This window comes from Sphaerodactylus townsendi, linkage group LG01, assembly GCF_021028975.2.
Source record: "Sphaerodactylus townsendi isolate TG3544 linkage group LG01, MPM_Stown_v2.3, whole genome shotgun sequence".
Taxonomy (NCBI): domain Eukaryota; kingdom Metazoa; phylum Chordata; class Lepidosauria; order Squamata; family Sphaerodactylidae; genus Sphaerodactylus; species Sphaerodactylus townsendi.
Window position 1 is genome coordinate 108,476,941 of NC_059425.1, and position 16,684 is coordinate 108,493,624.

Below are 16,684 nucleotides of genomic sequence, written 5' to 3' on the forward strand. Positions count from 1 at the left end.
TCTTCCCTTTCAATGACAGGGTGAATGTCACAACAAAGAGTGTGTAAATTTGATGCATGACTCATATTTGAACATGATAGGTCAGTCACCAGCTATGTAAATAAGGTGTATGATTGCCCCTAAGCATCTGCAAAGTAAATTGGAATCCTTTTAGTGGTGTATACAAGCAAATACCCCCAGGGTTGTCTGGGTCACTGCTACCTCTTTCCAAATGGAAAGGAAATAAGGCAGCACTAATCTGGACAGAGAGGTCAGTGTCAACCTGTGAAAGTTAAAGGCTGTTAGCACAAAGCTCTGACTCCTTAGAACAAGAGAAATATCATTGCTCTCTCCAACGTATATGTGAATTCCACTGGTGCAATTTTGTTAAGTTAGTTTGTTTGCCAGGGCCTTCCTCTGCACAATCCTGGCATTCACTGGTGGGCTTTCACCTAATTACTAATGAGGGTTGATCCAGCTTAGCTACTGAGATCAGACGAGATCAGGCTAGGCTGAGTCATACACCTGCATTTAAGCACCTGTATTTAATAAGTCCTGTAGAAATTGGTGGGGTTTGAGCATTTGTGAAGCCGTGCTGGATTGGAGCCATTGTGTTTTGCTACTGTTGAACCTGGAAGTTGGTGAATGCTCTGCATAATCATAATGCTCATCTTTCCCCTTTCAGCTTAATTAGAATATTATCCACATCTTGAGGGGCATTTTTTTAACTCAAACAGAAACGATGCAGTTCTTCTCTGCTGTTTCTCCTACATGTCCCTTGAAATAGAATTTTCTACTCACCAGCCCACATCAAGCCTATACATTAATCTCTATACAGATTAACCCACATAAGATAAAGATACTGTAGATAAAGTACAGATATAAACTTTTTCAAAATGCAAGTCCAAATTGTCAATCTTGAAGCAAGATTGCCTGTGTAAAGAGCTATCATTTCCTGCCATAGGAAGCAACTCACATTATTTTGAAATAAATCAGCAGACATGTCATCCATTCAGTTCATACAGAAATCCTACACAAATTCATTCAGCAATATACTTAACATTAACCATAATAATACACATTCTTTATGTTAACAAGCTTTCTCAGACCAGCTTTCCATACATACTGTCCACTGCTGTGTTCTTAACTGTTATCAAAACAAAATGAAGAGGATGACTGCTGCTGGTTCATTCTAAGGAAAGAATGACTACGGATAAAAGAACCCAACAATGCTGCTTGGCTTACAAGTATACTTACTAAATTAAATTAAATGCATTAAATTATTTTATGCATTAAATGTGTTAAATTGTTTTAATTATTGATTCACATCCTGTGGCTTAAATACCTTTGTCATCATATTGACAAGTCACAAGTGAAGCAATTTTCTCCTTATCTTACTACTCATACAGCTATGTAGTGATTAACTGTATGAACTCAATGTCCCTGGTTTGGATTCCACGACCATGCCACGACCTCAGCAGGCTGACCAATATATCTCAACCACCCATAACATGATCATAATGCTTACCATTCTTGCAGAATTTTTAGATACATTTTAAGCATTATGAGAAGGCGGAAATGTTAACTATACAATATATTTTGCTCAGTGTGTATTTTGCTCTGTACAGACTTCCCTCTGTGATATACCTCTGAAGATGCCAGCCACAGATGCAGGGGAAAATTAGGAACAAGATCCATCAGACCACGGCCACACAGCCCTGAAAGCCCACCAGAACCAGTTGAATCCAGCCGTGAAAGCCTTTGACAATACACTGAGCCACACTGCTCAAATGATTGTGGCTCAGCTATAAACTCGGGCCCATAAAAATCTCAACTCCACCCACCCCCTTCTGCAGAGTAGCTGTGAGTAAAGGTTCCACTAGGACGCTTGTCAGCCATCCTGCCTTTTCTGTTTCAGTTAGATCAAAGGAGGTTTTTCCTTTTGCTCCAGCTTCAGAGGGAAAGCCTTGGATATATCACATGTCATCCTTAGGATAAACACAATCTCAAAACCCTTAGGATAAACATGATCTCAAAAGCAAATACACCCAGCTGTCCTCATGGGGCCAATGCATTAACTTGGGTAGGTGCTTCAGGGTAGTTGTGATCAGAAGGAGGCAACTAGAATTATTTACACATGGAGAATGCTATAACAATAGCTGGCATCCAGTGGATTATCAATACCAACTGGCAGTCTGAATGGACAGAACAAATCAAACAGAAAACAACAGAAAATTCTTTCAAGAGTTTGTTCTGATCACCATTCCTCACTATTTTTCTCCCACTCCCATAACACTGAAACCCAATGAAATTGATAGCCAATGGATTCGGGACAGATAAAAGGAAGAAGTTCATACAATATGAATTTCAGGGCCAAACTACCTGCTATCTTATTACAAGTTGAGTTTCCCACTGCCCCCCAGCCACACTGAAGACACAGGGAACTTACTTTCCTGAGCGCCACAGAACTCAATTTGCATCAGAGCTGCAATGCTGGACAGGGAGAGGACCAGCCTTCCCCTCCTCACACCATTTTTCCGAGGCAAAACAGCCCCAGTGAGCAACTTTTGCCATGTTGAAAGGCAGCAACTACAGTTTCTAGTGCCCTGGAAAACTGCAGCTCCAACACAAGTCAATAAAAGTATATTATGTAGCTTGAACTTAACTTATGGAACTCATTGTCCTAACTTATGGAACTCATTGCCCTAAAGAGAGCCATAACTGCTTGCTTGGGAAGCTTTAAACATGGACTAGAGACATTAATACATGAAAGAAGAGGCTATGGAATCTCCATGGTCTGAGACAATAGGGGAAGACTGGCGATGTCCTGCATATTGGCTTTTCAAGGGATAATATGTGGTTGGTGACTGCGGGAAACAGGAATTTGGATTAGATAGGCCTCTAATCCAGCAAAGGTCTTTGTAAATCTAGTATTTATTAGCCCACCCCGCACGCACGCACGCACACACGCACGCACGCACACACACACACACACACACATGCATATATTGTCTGACACCTTTTCAGGGGGTTTCTACAAGCAATGGAAGAGACTCTATATCCACCTTTTTCCTCTAAACTCTCAAGGCTAACTAATGGGCATTAGCCTCAAGCTGGCAGGAGTTTATTGACCCAGTCTCTAAGGCTAGAGTTCAAATATTCACCTAGGTTACTGGGTAAAAGAGAGGAAGTTATTTATTACCTCTGCAATACATGAAGGGAAACTTGGTTGCGTTGCTAAGGTTCAGAAACAACATTTTAGCTAATTGGGCTCATCTGTGGCCAGCATAGCAACATTGCAATGACTAGAAGTGAAAGGATGTATTTATCATACCATCTAAATATGCTCATGAGGCTGCACAACGTGCCAAAGTCATTTAGGATTTCCGGAAGCATCTGCTTAGTCAAAGATAATTGTATCCCAAATAACAAGCACACACAGGACTGTGTTTTCCCTCATTCGGTTATGGATCCCTTTGTATCAAAGATACTTGAAATAAGAGCAAGATTCAAGTTCAGTAGTGCCTGAAAGCTGAAAGACTAACAAGGTTTCCAGGGTATAAGCTTTCAAGAGTCAAACCTCTCAGAACCTGACATTTGACAATGTTTGAAAAGGATGACATAGCAGCCCAATCCAAAGGGATGATAGTAGAGCAGTGTCCAGGGATGGTGTTGCTGCACGCCTCCAAAGAGGCAATCAGCAGCATGGGTGCCAGGGAAGAAGGAGGAACTCCTTTCTCCCCTGGGAAAGCCCATAGTAAAAAAATTACTTGGGCCACCATTTTTGGTGGCATAAGTCTGCACCATTGAAAGATGGTGTTCCCAGGGCAAAAGTGCATTGGGAGCTGAATAATGTCTGCGCCGCCTCCAGGAACACCCCTGAAACACCCCCCTCCGTGCCAGCAGAGCACCGACATTTGCAGCAGTGCCGAGCCACCACAGGGCCCAGCTTCTAGGTTTACACTCTGCAGCAGCTAGCCCCCAACCAGAAATTGCCACCTAAGCTGCATGTATGATAAAGAACTGGCTTAGTGATTCGTGTATCCCTAATCACAAAAAATGGCCGAATCACAGCCTATTCGGGCATATTCAGGCCACACGGTTTCATTTTTAATATAAATGTGTATTGGCTCTTCCTTGCATATATACATACACACATGCATGCAGTATGTTATTGTAATAAGTGAACAGGGCTAGTGACAGCAGCAATGTAATGGATTCAGTTCTCCACTCTCCTACTCACAGGTACACACACACACACACACACACACACACACACACACACACACACACACACACACACACACACCACCCACTGAGGATACCAGCTAGGCCAGAGTAGGAAGTCTCACTAACAGTGCCAAGAGATCTGCCCCAACATTATAAAGTCAGCTTGTAATCTTTAAGTAGAAGTAATAACTCAGGTTGTGTTTCCTTATACATGGAGGCTTATGTGGTTCTGAGTGTCCCATTCATTTCTCCTGTGACTTTAAAGGCTTCCTTGGAGTGGCAAGGTGTTTGTTTTTATGTTTCAAATGATAATAAACTATCATGAGCTATGTTTTGTTCCCTATATTTTATAGATGAAAGAACTCTACAGTAAAGATCTGTTGGCTCAACCTGATCAGAGAACATTCTGGGCAAATGAGGACTCCGGTAAGGACAAACTGAAACCTTTGCATAAACAATGTGTTTGATCTTTTTTTTTCCAGGATGGACGTGTATGTGTGTGTGTGTGTGTGTGTGTGTGGGTGGGTGGGTGTGGGTGTGGTGATGGGGGGTTGAGTCCTAGGCTGGAGTGGCCCCAGTGGGGTACATGAAATCAGCTCTCCAGGACTTCTCCCTGTGGTCCAGCCCAGCCCAGCCCAGCCCAAAGAGAGACACAGGTATGAGTCTTTGCTGCCATGAGCCATAGATGAAGAAAATAAGGCATCTTGCCTGGCTTCACTGCAGTAAGGGAAACACCTGCCTGGCCTAGTGAGGGAGGGGCCACCTGGATAGGATTGCCAGGTGCCCCCTGGCCATTGGTGGGGTGATGGGAGGACCAGGATATGGGTGCCAGATTCAGGTTGGGAAATTCTTGGAGATTTGGGGTGGAGCCTGGGGTGGACAGGGACCTCAGTGAGGTACAATGTCACAAAGTCCAAAACATCCATTTTTCTCCACGGAAACTGATCCCTGTAGTTTGGAGATGAGCTGCAATTCCAGAGGTTCGCCAGGTCCTACCTGGAGGCTAACGCCTCTAGGCCCGGGCCCACCTGTGGCTTGATCAGGCACATCATGCTTGGGACTGACTGAACATGCTGTCCCTCACTTTTTTGGGAAGCAGGATGAGGCCCTTATCCATGTCCTTTTCCCACTCTCCAGTGGAGCCGGTGTGGTGTAGTGGTTAAGAGCAGGTAGACTCTAATGACATCTAGAGAACTGGGTTTGATTCCCCACTCCTTCACTTGAGCTGCAGACTCTTATCTGAAGAACTGTTTCCCTACTTCTACATATGAAGTCTGCTGTGTAACCTTGGACTAGTCACAGTTGTGTCAAAACAACTCTCTTAGCCCCACCTACCTCACAAGGTGTCTCTTGTGGAGAAAGGGGTTTGTAAGCCCTTACAGGAGAGAAAGGGCAGGATATAAATCCAAACTCCTCCTCTCCCCCCGCCCCGCCCCGTTGTCATTGGGGTAGCCAAGTCAACAAGCATAGATACCAGTGCATCCTTTTAAGGAGTTACACAACTCATGTTTTGAGTCACAAAACAGCAGCATGTTTTCTAGGGTACCTCCAACTCTAGGGTAGACATCCAATGCCTGTGAAGACCAGTATTTTATCCACATGGTGCAAACAAGGGGTTAAGGCTGAAAGAGAAGGAGGAGGTAATTAAAAAATGTTAAAACTGGATAGGCCTGCTTTTGCCTCTTAATTGAGATTTTGTATGAAGAAACCAGTAAAAAATTTCAGCGGCATTGAGGTTGATCTTACTATCTGCTAATTACTGCCGATTAAATTTGCTATTAAAGAAACAATAGCTGGCAGTCTCATTGACAAGCTATAATGTTAGATGCAGCCTCAATCCGCAGAACACATTTGTTTGAAACTAACTCCACAGAGTTTACTTTCAAGGAAATGTGCGTAGGATTATAGCCTTAAACTGACAATTTGCCCCGCCCCTGCACATTTCTCCAGTTCAGTGGTGCCCCAAATAAATTTATCATAGCTGCTAATGCTGGAAGTAATTTGGCAGTGAATGAGCTATCCCCCAAATATTCAACAAAACTCTGAAGATCTGTAGAAGAAAGTAATATCTGAAGAGAATCTCTCTGGAGCTGATAAGGCACAACTGGTGGCAAGCTCAAGCAAACTGAATCCAGTAGTTCTTTAATTGCCCATTCAGTTTATAATTCTCAAACCTCACAGTGACTTTTTTATAAAAGTTCAGCAATTGGCTCCAGGGCTCCACAGTTGTAACTGTTTAGCTGATAGGAGCTGGAGTGGGTGGGCTTTAATGAACTGTGTCTAATTGAAATGGTTACATTCTTAAATCCTTCAGGCTTTGTTCACATTAGGCATTTTGGTCTTCAGGGCCATCTGAAAAGCATGAGATTTCTTTTTTCCATTCTGCCTTCCAAGTAGTCAGCTGACATAGAACACCTGAAGGGGGAAAATTCTTAAGGAAAGTTCCTTTTACTAGATTAGTTTAGCAGTAGAGCCATAAATTATTTGCATGAAAGGGGTAAATTCTAGATTTTACACTGCCAGCCTTCAGCAAGATAAAGATAAAATGGTTGTTCCCTTGATGTATGCAAATAAAACTTTTATCAGGGCAAAGGAAACATGGTCTAGTTAACAAATTACCTCAGTGGATACAGAATAACTTGCTACGATATTGACTCAGGAAAATAGGTTGGGTCCAAACTAATTTGGTAATTTCAACCTATTTATTCTTCCCACTGCAGATCCCCCCCCCCCTTATGTTGTTCCTCAGGGACCTCACCCCTAAACACTTTATTTGCTAATTTATTTATTTATTAAGTTCATTTATACCATACCTTCCTCCCCAATGGGGACTCGAAGTGGTTTACATCATTCTCCTCTTCACCATTTTATCATCACAGCAACCCTGTGAGGTAGATTAAGCTAAGAGTGTGTGACTGGCCCAAGGTCACCTGGCAAGTTTCCACAGCATGAATGGAGATTCGAACCTAAGTCTTCCAGATAACAGTCTGACACTCTTAATTACTACATTGCACTGCAAGAGTGGGGTGCAATGAAAAAATTAGTCTGGATACCACCATATATTTGTTTCATCATGGAACTGGGAGCAGCATTGTTGATTAGGTTGAGACTGAGGTCCAAACTAGATGATACATTTAACCAGGAGGAGAGTGAGAGTCAGATCAAGGGAAGCTCTGATCTTACTTACAGAGAACATATCATCTAGTTTGGTCCACAGTAACTGAACCCTCTGACCTTAAGGAATGAACCAAACTACAAAGTACATGTTACATTTTCCATATGTTCCTTATGTTTTTCCTGGGTCTTGGCAGTTAGATGGATGGATGCTCAAAACTCAGTTCCTAAGCATACAATTTGTACTGGCAAAAAGGAACAGAGGGAGCATACACCTTTCCCCTCGGGACAGATTTCTGATCTGAAATAGTTGCTTGGGGGAAGGGGACATGTGCTGATGTTACCAGAATGGGGCAAATAAAGAATATTTCAAATAGGAAAATGGAATGGGAAGAATTAAACACCCTCTATCTCAGTGATGGCAAACCTTTTCGAGACTGAGTGCCCAAACTGCAACCCCAAACACACTTATTTATCGCACAGCACCAACATGGCAATTTAACCTGAATGCTGAGGTTTTAGTTTAGAAAAAACGGTTGTGCGTTACTCGGGAGTAAGCTTGGTGGTAGTCGGTCGCTTTGCTTTGACGCAACCGTGCAACTCTTCCAACGGGTGAATCATAACCCTAGGAGGGTTTACTCAGAAGCAAGCCCATTGCCAGCCACCAAGCTTACTCCCAGGTAAAGGATTGCGCTTTCGTTCTTCACATGAAAATCAGTGGGGTTTAACAGCGCTTAACAGGGTTACCCATACTGCTTCCCCAAAACTAGGTCTTAGGTTTAATGCTAATAATCGAGCCCAGCGGTCCAGGCCAGCCTAGATGTGTGAGGGGAGGTGGGGGCAACTCTGTTTCGTGTGCCCACAGAGAGGGCTCTGAGTGCCACCTCTGGCACCATGCCATAGGTTCGCCACCACTGCTCTATCTGCATACCACAATCTTATCTCTTTTAATTCTTTTAAGACGACTATCCCGCCTTTACTCGCCCAGGTCTTGGTCATGCATGCCAGGTCTACTTTATGTGTTGCAAAATAATTTTGCATGGTAGCAGGCTTATTATTTTTTGGACATAGCATTACACAACACCAGGATCAAAGAAGGGTTTATATTCCTAGCCTTTCCACCATCATATTGTGGAATGGGATGAAGGTTGGTAGGAAACAGAGCATAACCATATCTCTTGCTCCTTCTCTTAAAATACCTTCTCCCACTACCCTACTTCCCACACAAACCATAATTGGGATCCCAGACCCTACGCTGCCCCCATTCTAGTATAAGAAATATCCATATTCAACCCTCACTAAACAACCCCCCACTACAACAGTGTGTGTGCGCATATAACCTTTTACAACCATAATTAAAAATAAATCTATACCACCATACTTTCCTCTTTCCAACTGAATATATAACACTATATCCCACCTGAACCTCCCAGAGAATCTAAAAGGAGATAGGTACCCTTTGTGAAATCTGGTCAAGCCACACAGTTCTTAGACTCTAAAGGAGAAAAAAAAGGCCTTGGGGGATGTATTATGCTCTGGAAATTCTTGCCCAACCTTACTTGCCTATAATCCTGCAATTCAAAGTTACTGTTCTCCAGATAACTCTCCTAATGAAGCAAATTGTGTGCCCATAAGTAAAGGGGGGACTGCCAGTCAGGCTAAAGGCAACCCTTATTCAACCAGCCCTACTACAAAGGCCTTGAGGCTGCACCTCGCCAAGAACACAGACCACCCTATTACAATGCCAGAGCCTGTGTCAAAGCCACCCACAGCAGCTCACGGTGAAACACACTGTTCCCCAACAAATACTGATCTTACTCCAACACCTATCCAGGCAGGCTACCTCTCTGTAAAGCACTTGAGGAGATATGTATATCATCAAACCTCCCTTACACTGGGAGGTAGGACCCTCAGGTCCACAAATGTACTGGATAAAGATACTCTCCTAAAAACTCCAAAGAAATCTTGGTTCGAGGGAACTGGAAAAGAGCTGAGGATGACTCCTCTCACTTCCAATCAATCACAACAGAAGCCCACCCAAACATCAGCATCCCTCTCTGTCAAAGGAGGTTACTACGTCTCAGAAGACAGATCAGGGTTATAGATAATAAATTTCAGATCATCTGGGACAACATTTCCATCTGCAAGTACCGATTGAAATACATTGCATTTAAGAGCTTCTTGGATAATACAACTCAGCCAAGCTCCCACCAAAGAGATTATAATTGACTATTCTTCCACGGCTTCAGATACACATACCTCCATGCCAGACCCGATTAGGGCTACAAGTTGTAATGGATGTGTGGTCCAAAATGACTCACGAAATTACAACCTATAGACCAATCTCTCAGTGACGCCAACCCCTTTATCAAAATCTCTCTAGCCAATCTCTGGGGACCAACACAGCATGGGGGGAAGTATCTCCAAATCCAAGTCAGAGAAGAGATGTGATTTCCCTCATCTCGTGGAATATAGCCGGATGGATCAAGAAATGCGATAATCAGCGGATTTCCTCACTTATCTACAAAAAAATTTACGCTTATAGCCTTACATAAGAAACTTGGTCCAATTCTGTAAGAGCTTGCTCTTAAATGGCTACCAACAATACTCTCTTCCCGTTGCTAGCAAGGAGTATCCTAAGTTTGAGGTCGATTATTCTGGGAGGGACTTTCACTCATTTGTAGCCAACAGCATCAAAGCAACTCCTCTCGACTCATGTCCCCCTCTTGCACAGGCTGTTTTGGTAGAGGGGGAAGCTCTTCACATGATTATAGTGGAACTTGGTATATACCTGCTGGATTGACACGAGACTCCTTAATCAAACACTTGGAGTAGGATATCATCATTTTGTAGAAAATTTAGAAAAATACAAACAACCATCTACGGAGGTGATCCTGGTAGGTGATTTTAACGCCAGAGTGGGCACGGACCTTTCTACCACTTTTGGCAACCATTTTGAATCAGGAGGAGGATGATCTCATTACAGCTTCTTCTAACCCTTTTCAGCCTCTTCGCTCCTCAAAGGACTCCCTCTCCGTGAATGCGGCAGGGAATTCAGTTAATCAAATTTTGCCACTCAAATTCTAACAAATTATGGATTAAACGGCCTCAAGTGCTATAGGAATGCAGATAGCTTTACCTTGGTAAACTCGTCAAACCGGTGCTAGCGTGATCGATTACATCTTAATATCCCCCTATCTACAATTCAGTGTGTCACATCTTTTAAGCCCGTTGGGGACTTATTGCTAAGTGATCATCTTCCACTCAATGTAACTTTTTCATTTGAGGTAAAGACTAATACAGAGGGACTCCCACCAACTTTAGGCATCAGAAAATAACATGGTCACCTCCCAGGTGGCAGCTGCTACAGAAACACTCATTTCTTAGCTCTTTTTACATTTAATAGAATTAAAAGAGAATATATTACAGGCTGACACACCAGAACGTGGAGATACATCACTTTGAACAACTAGATTTCAAATTTAGCAGGGGAACTTCAAGAAGCCGTCTCCTCTGACCCTCAAATCCTAAGGCTGTAAACGGTCATAGAGAATGGTTTGATGCAGCTACTGTATTTGAATTTAACAACTCCTAACTAGATCATTATATAGAAGTTACCGCAGCACAGGTGAGGAAAAGCTACTCAGCAATATGGGAACCCAAACTGAAAAAAGGATTTTCAAATTATGGAACAATGGAAACCTAAAAAAATCAATTCGAACAGCAGTGGGAAATCAACTATATCAAGCTCACTTTTAACAAATAACATTTAAGCAAGCAATTCTGGCAGATCATAAATAGAAGGGCTTCCAAACGCAGTGTATCCAGTTGCCCCATATTTCACTAGACCGATGGTTCAGTTATTTTTCTAATCTGTTCAATGCTGGCCTAACTGAATACCATGATTCCACTTCAATACCAGAGGAGCTTACCAGATTGGCTCTGAGGTTAACTCCTCAAGAAGTGAGTAAACTGAATCAGTGGTTTGAAAAGCTGTAAGGCCCCAGGTCCCTGATGCAATAATACCAGAAATACTTCTAAATCCTCACCCGGTGGTGGGCTACAACTCTTGGCTTCCTTTATTTACCCATGTAAATAACTTACGGCCGCGATCCCAAAGATGTGGCTGGCTGCCTCTTATAGCTTGTCCCAATCTACAAAAGTAAGTGGATATTACAAAATCCTTCAAAACTATCAGGTCTCTATAAGTTTCCATTATTATCTGTAATTGGCAAACTATATGCAAAACTACTCCTTAGGAGAGTGGAAGATTGGGTCAAGCAAGCAGAAGGCTAATAGGACCAGAGCAAATTGGATTCACTAAAAATAAATCAACACTGGATCATGTAACAGTTTTTTAGGCACATTTAGCTACCAACAAAAGTATAACTCATAATAACCCGTAAACTGTTTGCAGCCTTCCTGGATTTAAAAGGGCATTTGACTCCATATCTAAGAGCCCTACTGTATGGAGAAAAATTGACGGGCATTACACATGTGGACTCCCAGTGACTACTAAGGTTTGCTTATATAAACAGCTACACTAATTCTGCACTAGCTGCAGAATAAGAGTCATAAACAAAAGGACCGCTCACAGAAAAATATCATCACAAATCCAGAGGGCCTTCAAACAAGGCTTTCGTACATTGGCCCCACCTTTGTTCAATATTATATTCCTTAGTGATCTAGTGCCAACCCTCTCCAGAAGGCCAATGGGCATGTTCCCCAAACTAAGCACTAAACACGTGCCCACAGCGTCACTATTGTATATGCTGATTCGACACCGCTCTTCTTTCCCACACTAAAGTTGGTCTCACTTTCGTGGCCTCCTTAAATTGCTGTGCTGAATATTATAAGAGGAACTAACTGGTAATTAACTATGAAAAAAACTAAAGAATAATGGTCTTCGCTAGAAGACCCTAGGCATACATGGACCATCAATAACAGACCCATAGAACAAGTTAACCAGTTCAAATATTTGGGCATAACTCTTACTAGCAACCTTAATGGTGCAGTACATAGGAAATTAGCACGGGCTGCAGCTAACAACAGTGCCTCTAGCAATTCCAGCGTTTCTTTTTTTCACTGTGGGCCACCAGTATATACTCATCCGCATTGAAGGTGTTCAATGCTAAATGCGACTCTCAGCTTCCTCTATGGAGCACCTATTTGGATCGGAGCTATGAAACAAAAATATAAACACAGCCCAGTCCCAGCTTTCTTCCACAAAATTATGGAGCTTACCAAATTGTGCTTCATATGCAGCTCCCTCATGTTTTAGAACTTCGGGCAAATATCATATGCCACGATGGCCTGGCTCATTGAGAACTGTCAGGATGCACTGGCTCACGTGATCCACTATTTGCAGGATCACTCCCAGTTTGTTACACCTCATGCTTTCCTCGAATTATGCAAATTCTAGGTGGCTGAAACTAGTTGAGGGAAAAAATCAACACTCTTGGCTTTTTTCATTAGAGTACTAGTCCCTTCTTTCCCTCATCAGAAGCATATAGCTGCTTGAGAAACTAAGCTTATTAGGAACAAGAGTATTGGGATATGATAACAGCTGTGAGGAAAACGTGTTCCCCTGACCCTGCTTATTCCAATTGAACAAGGACACATGGCCAATTATTTACAGTGGATCACCAACCCTAAATTAAGAAGAGCTTTAACACTGGCCAGCTTCAATCTAATGCCTTCTATGCTGCTTCCTATGGCAGATAATGTCAACAGAATTGATAAAACAGAGGAGGCTATGTCCATGCACATATGGGTCAGGTGGAGACACTTTCGATCATACCCTCTTTCATTGTGTAAGGTTTGGTAAAAAATCAGAGAATGTCACAATCTGCACTTCATCCCATTTCTGTATAACAATCTAACTGATGCTCTTAAGATACCTATGCTTTTGAACAACATGGATCCCACAGTGTGTGAGAATGTAGCAAAATTTCTGCTAACAATAATAGACGTAAGTCTAGATGAATACCAACCAATGTCTATGTATTATGACCACATATAGCCAGCAGTAATTTTGCTAGCTTCTGTCAGTATCCGATGACGTTTAAGTGAGTTAACTTAGCTGAAGGAATGTCCTATAGTTACAGAAGGACCACTGCTCGTCCATTTACTGCTTGTCCAAAAGACAGGTCGGCCTCCATGATTTACATTAGCCAACTATGGCTCTAGCTTGCTTAATTACAATTATCCAGCATGGTCAGTCCTCTCTTTAAAATAATGTTAAATATTGTTTAAATTTAGTCAAAAATGTTGTTAAAATGCTGTTAAAACTTTATTGAGGTAGGAGCTCATGCTCAACTCTCCCACCATGGCGCCATCTTGATCACAATCACTCAGCCCCAGAAAAGATGTGAGGAAAATTTGATATATAGTTAGGTTCCAAGTAAAGGTTTGAATCTATGTTCAGCCAGCCTCCAAACTAACAGTTCTCATACTCTTTATATGCAAAATCTGCTGCCCCCCTATTTAGCTAACATAATTATTTGGACGAAATACTTTAATTTTTTTAAGTGCTGTACCATTTTAGTAAGTATGGTTATAGTGTTCTGATTTAGTAGAGTTTTGCTTGAGTGTAGATACTGTGACCAGATAGTGTTGGATTAAGCTTCAGCTTCAGACTGTTTTTCTTCACAGTCCTATGGCTCCAGAGGAGTGTTTGCTCCTCAAACTAGTTGATAATATTTGCATTTTATGCTTCCAACTCAACTTTGAAGTTAACTATCCATTCAATCATCCAGGGGACACCCTTGCCCTCTAGCTGTTAGTAGACAATTTCACTTCCAGATGTCTCTTTTCCATTAGAATGGCTGGTATGTGCCTTTCATGTAAAGAATGTTTGGATTTCTGTGAAGAACAACAAATAATTGGAGAAAGGTATGGGAGCAGAAATGTGTTGCTTTCCAATACTTGTACTTTTCCGTAGACATATTCTTTGTTTTACATGCATCCCTCACATGAATTGGCAGAGCTTCTTAAGTTGGTCTACACAGCTCTGTCAGGCTGATAGATGTAAAGATGTTTATCATCATCATCATACATCTTTGAGTATCTGGGAAAACTCACATAACAACCTCATTTTTTAATAAGCAGGAGGAAAGGTGATGCAGACTAATAGTTCCATATAATATAATATGGAACAAGCAGAAACTGTCAACCTTCTTGGATCTTTGCATCACAGAGTATTTTAACTAGAACAGATATTGGAAAGGAGAGAGAAGCAGAAAGAGATATGGTCTTGGCCTTCCTGTTCCTGAACATGTGTTCATTATGTAGACATCTCTGCCTGTAGTGAAATGTACAAGCTCTTAATGTGGGGTTACTATACATCCCACACTGGAGGTAAGATATAGTATGTTTTCTACAGATGTGATAGGAAAACATCAAGGCAGGAAACAGGGGGCTCTAGCCCCCTGCCACACCTGCATTTCTGTAATATCCAAAGCTGTTCTAGCGGATGGATAGCTAATAAATCTCTTTAGCATTATTAGAAATGGGTTTAAGGCTGAGCTTAAAGTCCAAAAATATTTGACAAGTACATACCTCCCTTTCGACATTGCTAGAGCCCACTAGCATATCCTCATAATATCTTTGGCAATCCTGATCTCCAACCCCACCTCCAATTCATAAAATATCTAAACTGATACTCCTGCATTATTTTCACTAGAAGCTAATCCTGTCGACTCTGCAGGAATCCTCATTTTAGTTGGCAGATAGATTGGAAAGATTGTTCATTGACCTGACTATTTTCAGTAAACAAAACTTCTGGCTGTAACACAGAAAGTATGATAGATTTGCAGAATCATCAGGTTCAGCAATACCACTAGATGTAATTTTGCTCAAAGCCCCTGCAGAAGCAAAACATTATGGCAGGCAGAGGTGTAGCAAGGGGAAAGAGCGCCCAGTGCACTGGTGCGTCCTCTGCCCCTGTCCCACCCCAGAACACCTCCGCCACGCCCCAATAAGGGCGCACGCCCACTGCGTCGCATTCCCCCATCCCCTTGGAGCTACACCTCTGATGGCAGGCAGTTAATTAACCATGTCATAATTATATCTCCCTCCCCCACATCTAGCCTTTCTCTTATCTGTACCCATCTGTATACTTCTGCCAACTGAGGGTGCTACTTGACATTTCTGATGAAGTGGCATCTAACCTGCAGAAGCCTGTGATACAATACATCTGTTAGACTTCAAGGATTCTGGTCATGTTAAGTCTTAAGTCCTAGCCTTTCCACCATTGTATTGTGGGATGGGATGAAGGATAAATACCTCTTTGATTTAATGAGATTTCTTTCCTTTTTTCCCTCTCTTCTAAACTTTATGTCTCTTGCCCTGCTTCAGCTTGCATGACTGCCTACCAGCCAATCAGAAATTTGTTTCTCTGCTTTATATGCCAGCAAAAATTGGACAGTAGTTAGCCCTTGATGAATGCCATACAGTATATATATAGCATTGTAGTATAGTGTGCAGGATATTTGCAAAAAAAAAAATTAGGAAAACCATATGCAAATTCTCTATAATGAAGGAGAACTTCCTGCATTCAACTATAGATTATCCAACATTATCATACACCAGTGTGGTGTAATGATTAAAGTGTCAGGCTAGGATTTTGGAAATCCAGGTTCAAATTCTTGCTTGTGCCATAGAAGCCACTGGGTCAGTCATACACTGTCAGCCTACCCTGACTCACAGGCTTGTTGTGAACATAAAATGGAGGAGAGGAGAATGATGTAAGCTACTTTGGGTCCCCTTTGGAGTGAAAGATGTCAATAAAGTAAATAAATAAATAAAACATGCCAGCAAACTGATTATTATCATCAATGTACTTCTTTCCCAGTGCACAAAATGGCAGTTTGAACAGGGACAATAAAGAGGGAAAAGAGGCAGGACCAGAGGGGAATTGCTTAACTCTTCCTTCACCAACTGCAACCAGGTTTTGAAACATATTTGCTATCAAAAGGGGAGAAACTGATGGGGAAGTTGTAGAGAAGTGGGCAGGGGAAGAGTTAAGCATTTCAACACCCCACATACACAACTGCTTCTTAATTGCAAATGCTTTCATGACTTTCCTGTTGCTTTGCATTTCACCTGTCACATTTTGCTGCCATAATGTATAGTTCTGCATCAGGTTGCTGTCATGATTAATAACATACACAGCTATCTGTCCGTAACAGAAGATGAATGATATTCTAAAGATCTGAACTATTGTGGCAAAGTAGCCAGTGCACTATACTTTTAAAATTTAACTTGAAGGGCATCTAGCTTCTTCTGACATGGAAGCTTATGCAGTGTAAATTTAAGGATGCTTTTTCCCCTGCCAGCACAATATATTCATGGGTGACTA

At 42.0% G+C, this 16,684-nt stretch overlaps 1 protein-coding gene across 1 annotated transcript in view; it reads left to right on the forward strand.

Annotated features, from left to right (window-relative positions):
- The window catches only part of SGK1 (serum/glucocorticoid regulated kinase 1), a 90,466-nt gene that overhangs the window by 45,321 nt on the left and 28,461 nt on the right, over positions 1-16,684 (forward strand). Inside the window, exon 3 of the mRNA XM_048490251.1 lies at positions 4,563-4,635. Coding sequence (XP_048346208.1) covers positions 4,563-4,635 — 73 coding nt within the window. The remainder of the gene's footprint in view (positions 1-4,562; positions 4,636-16,684) is intronic.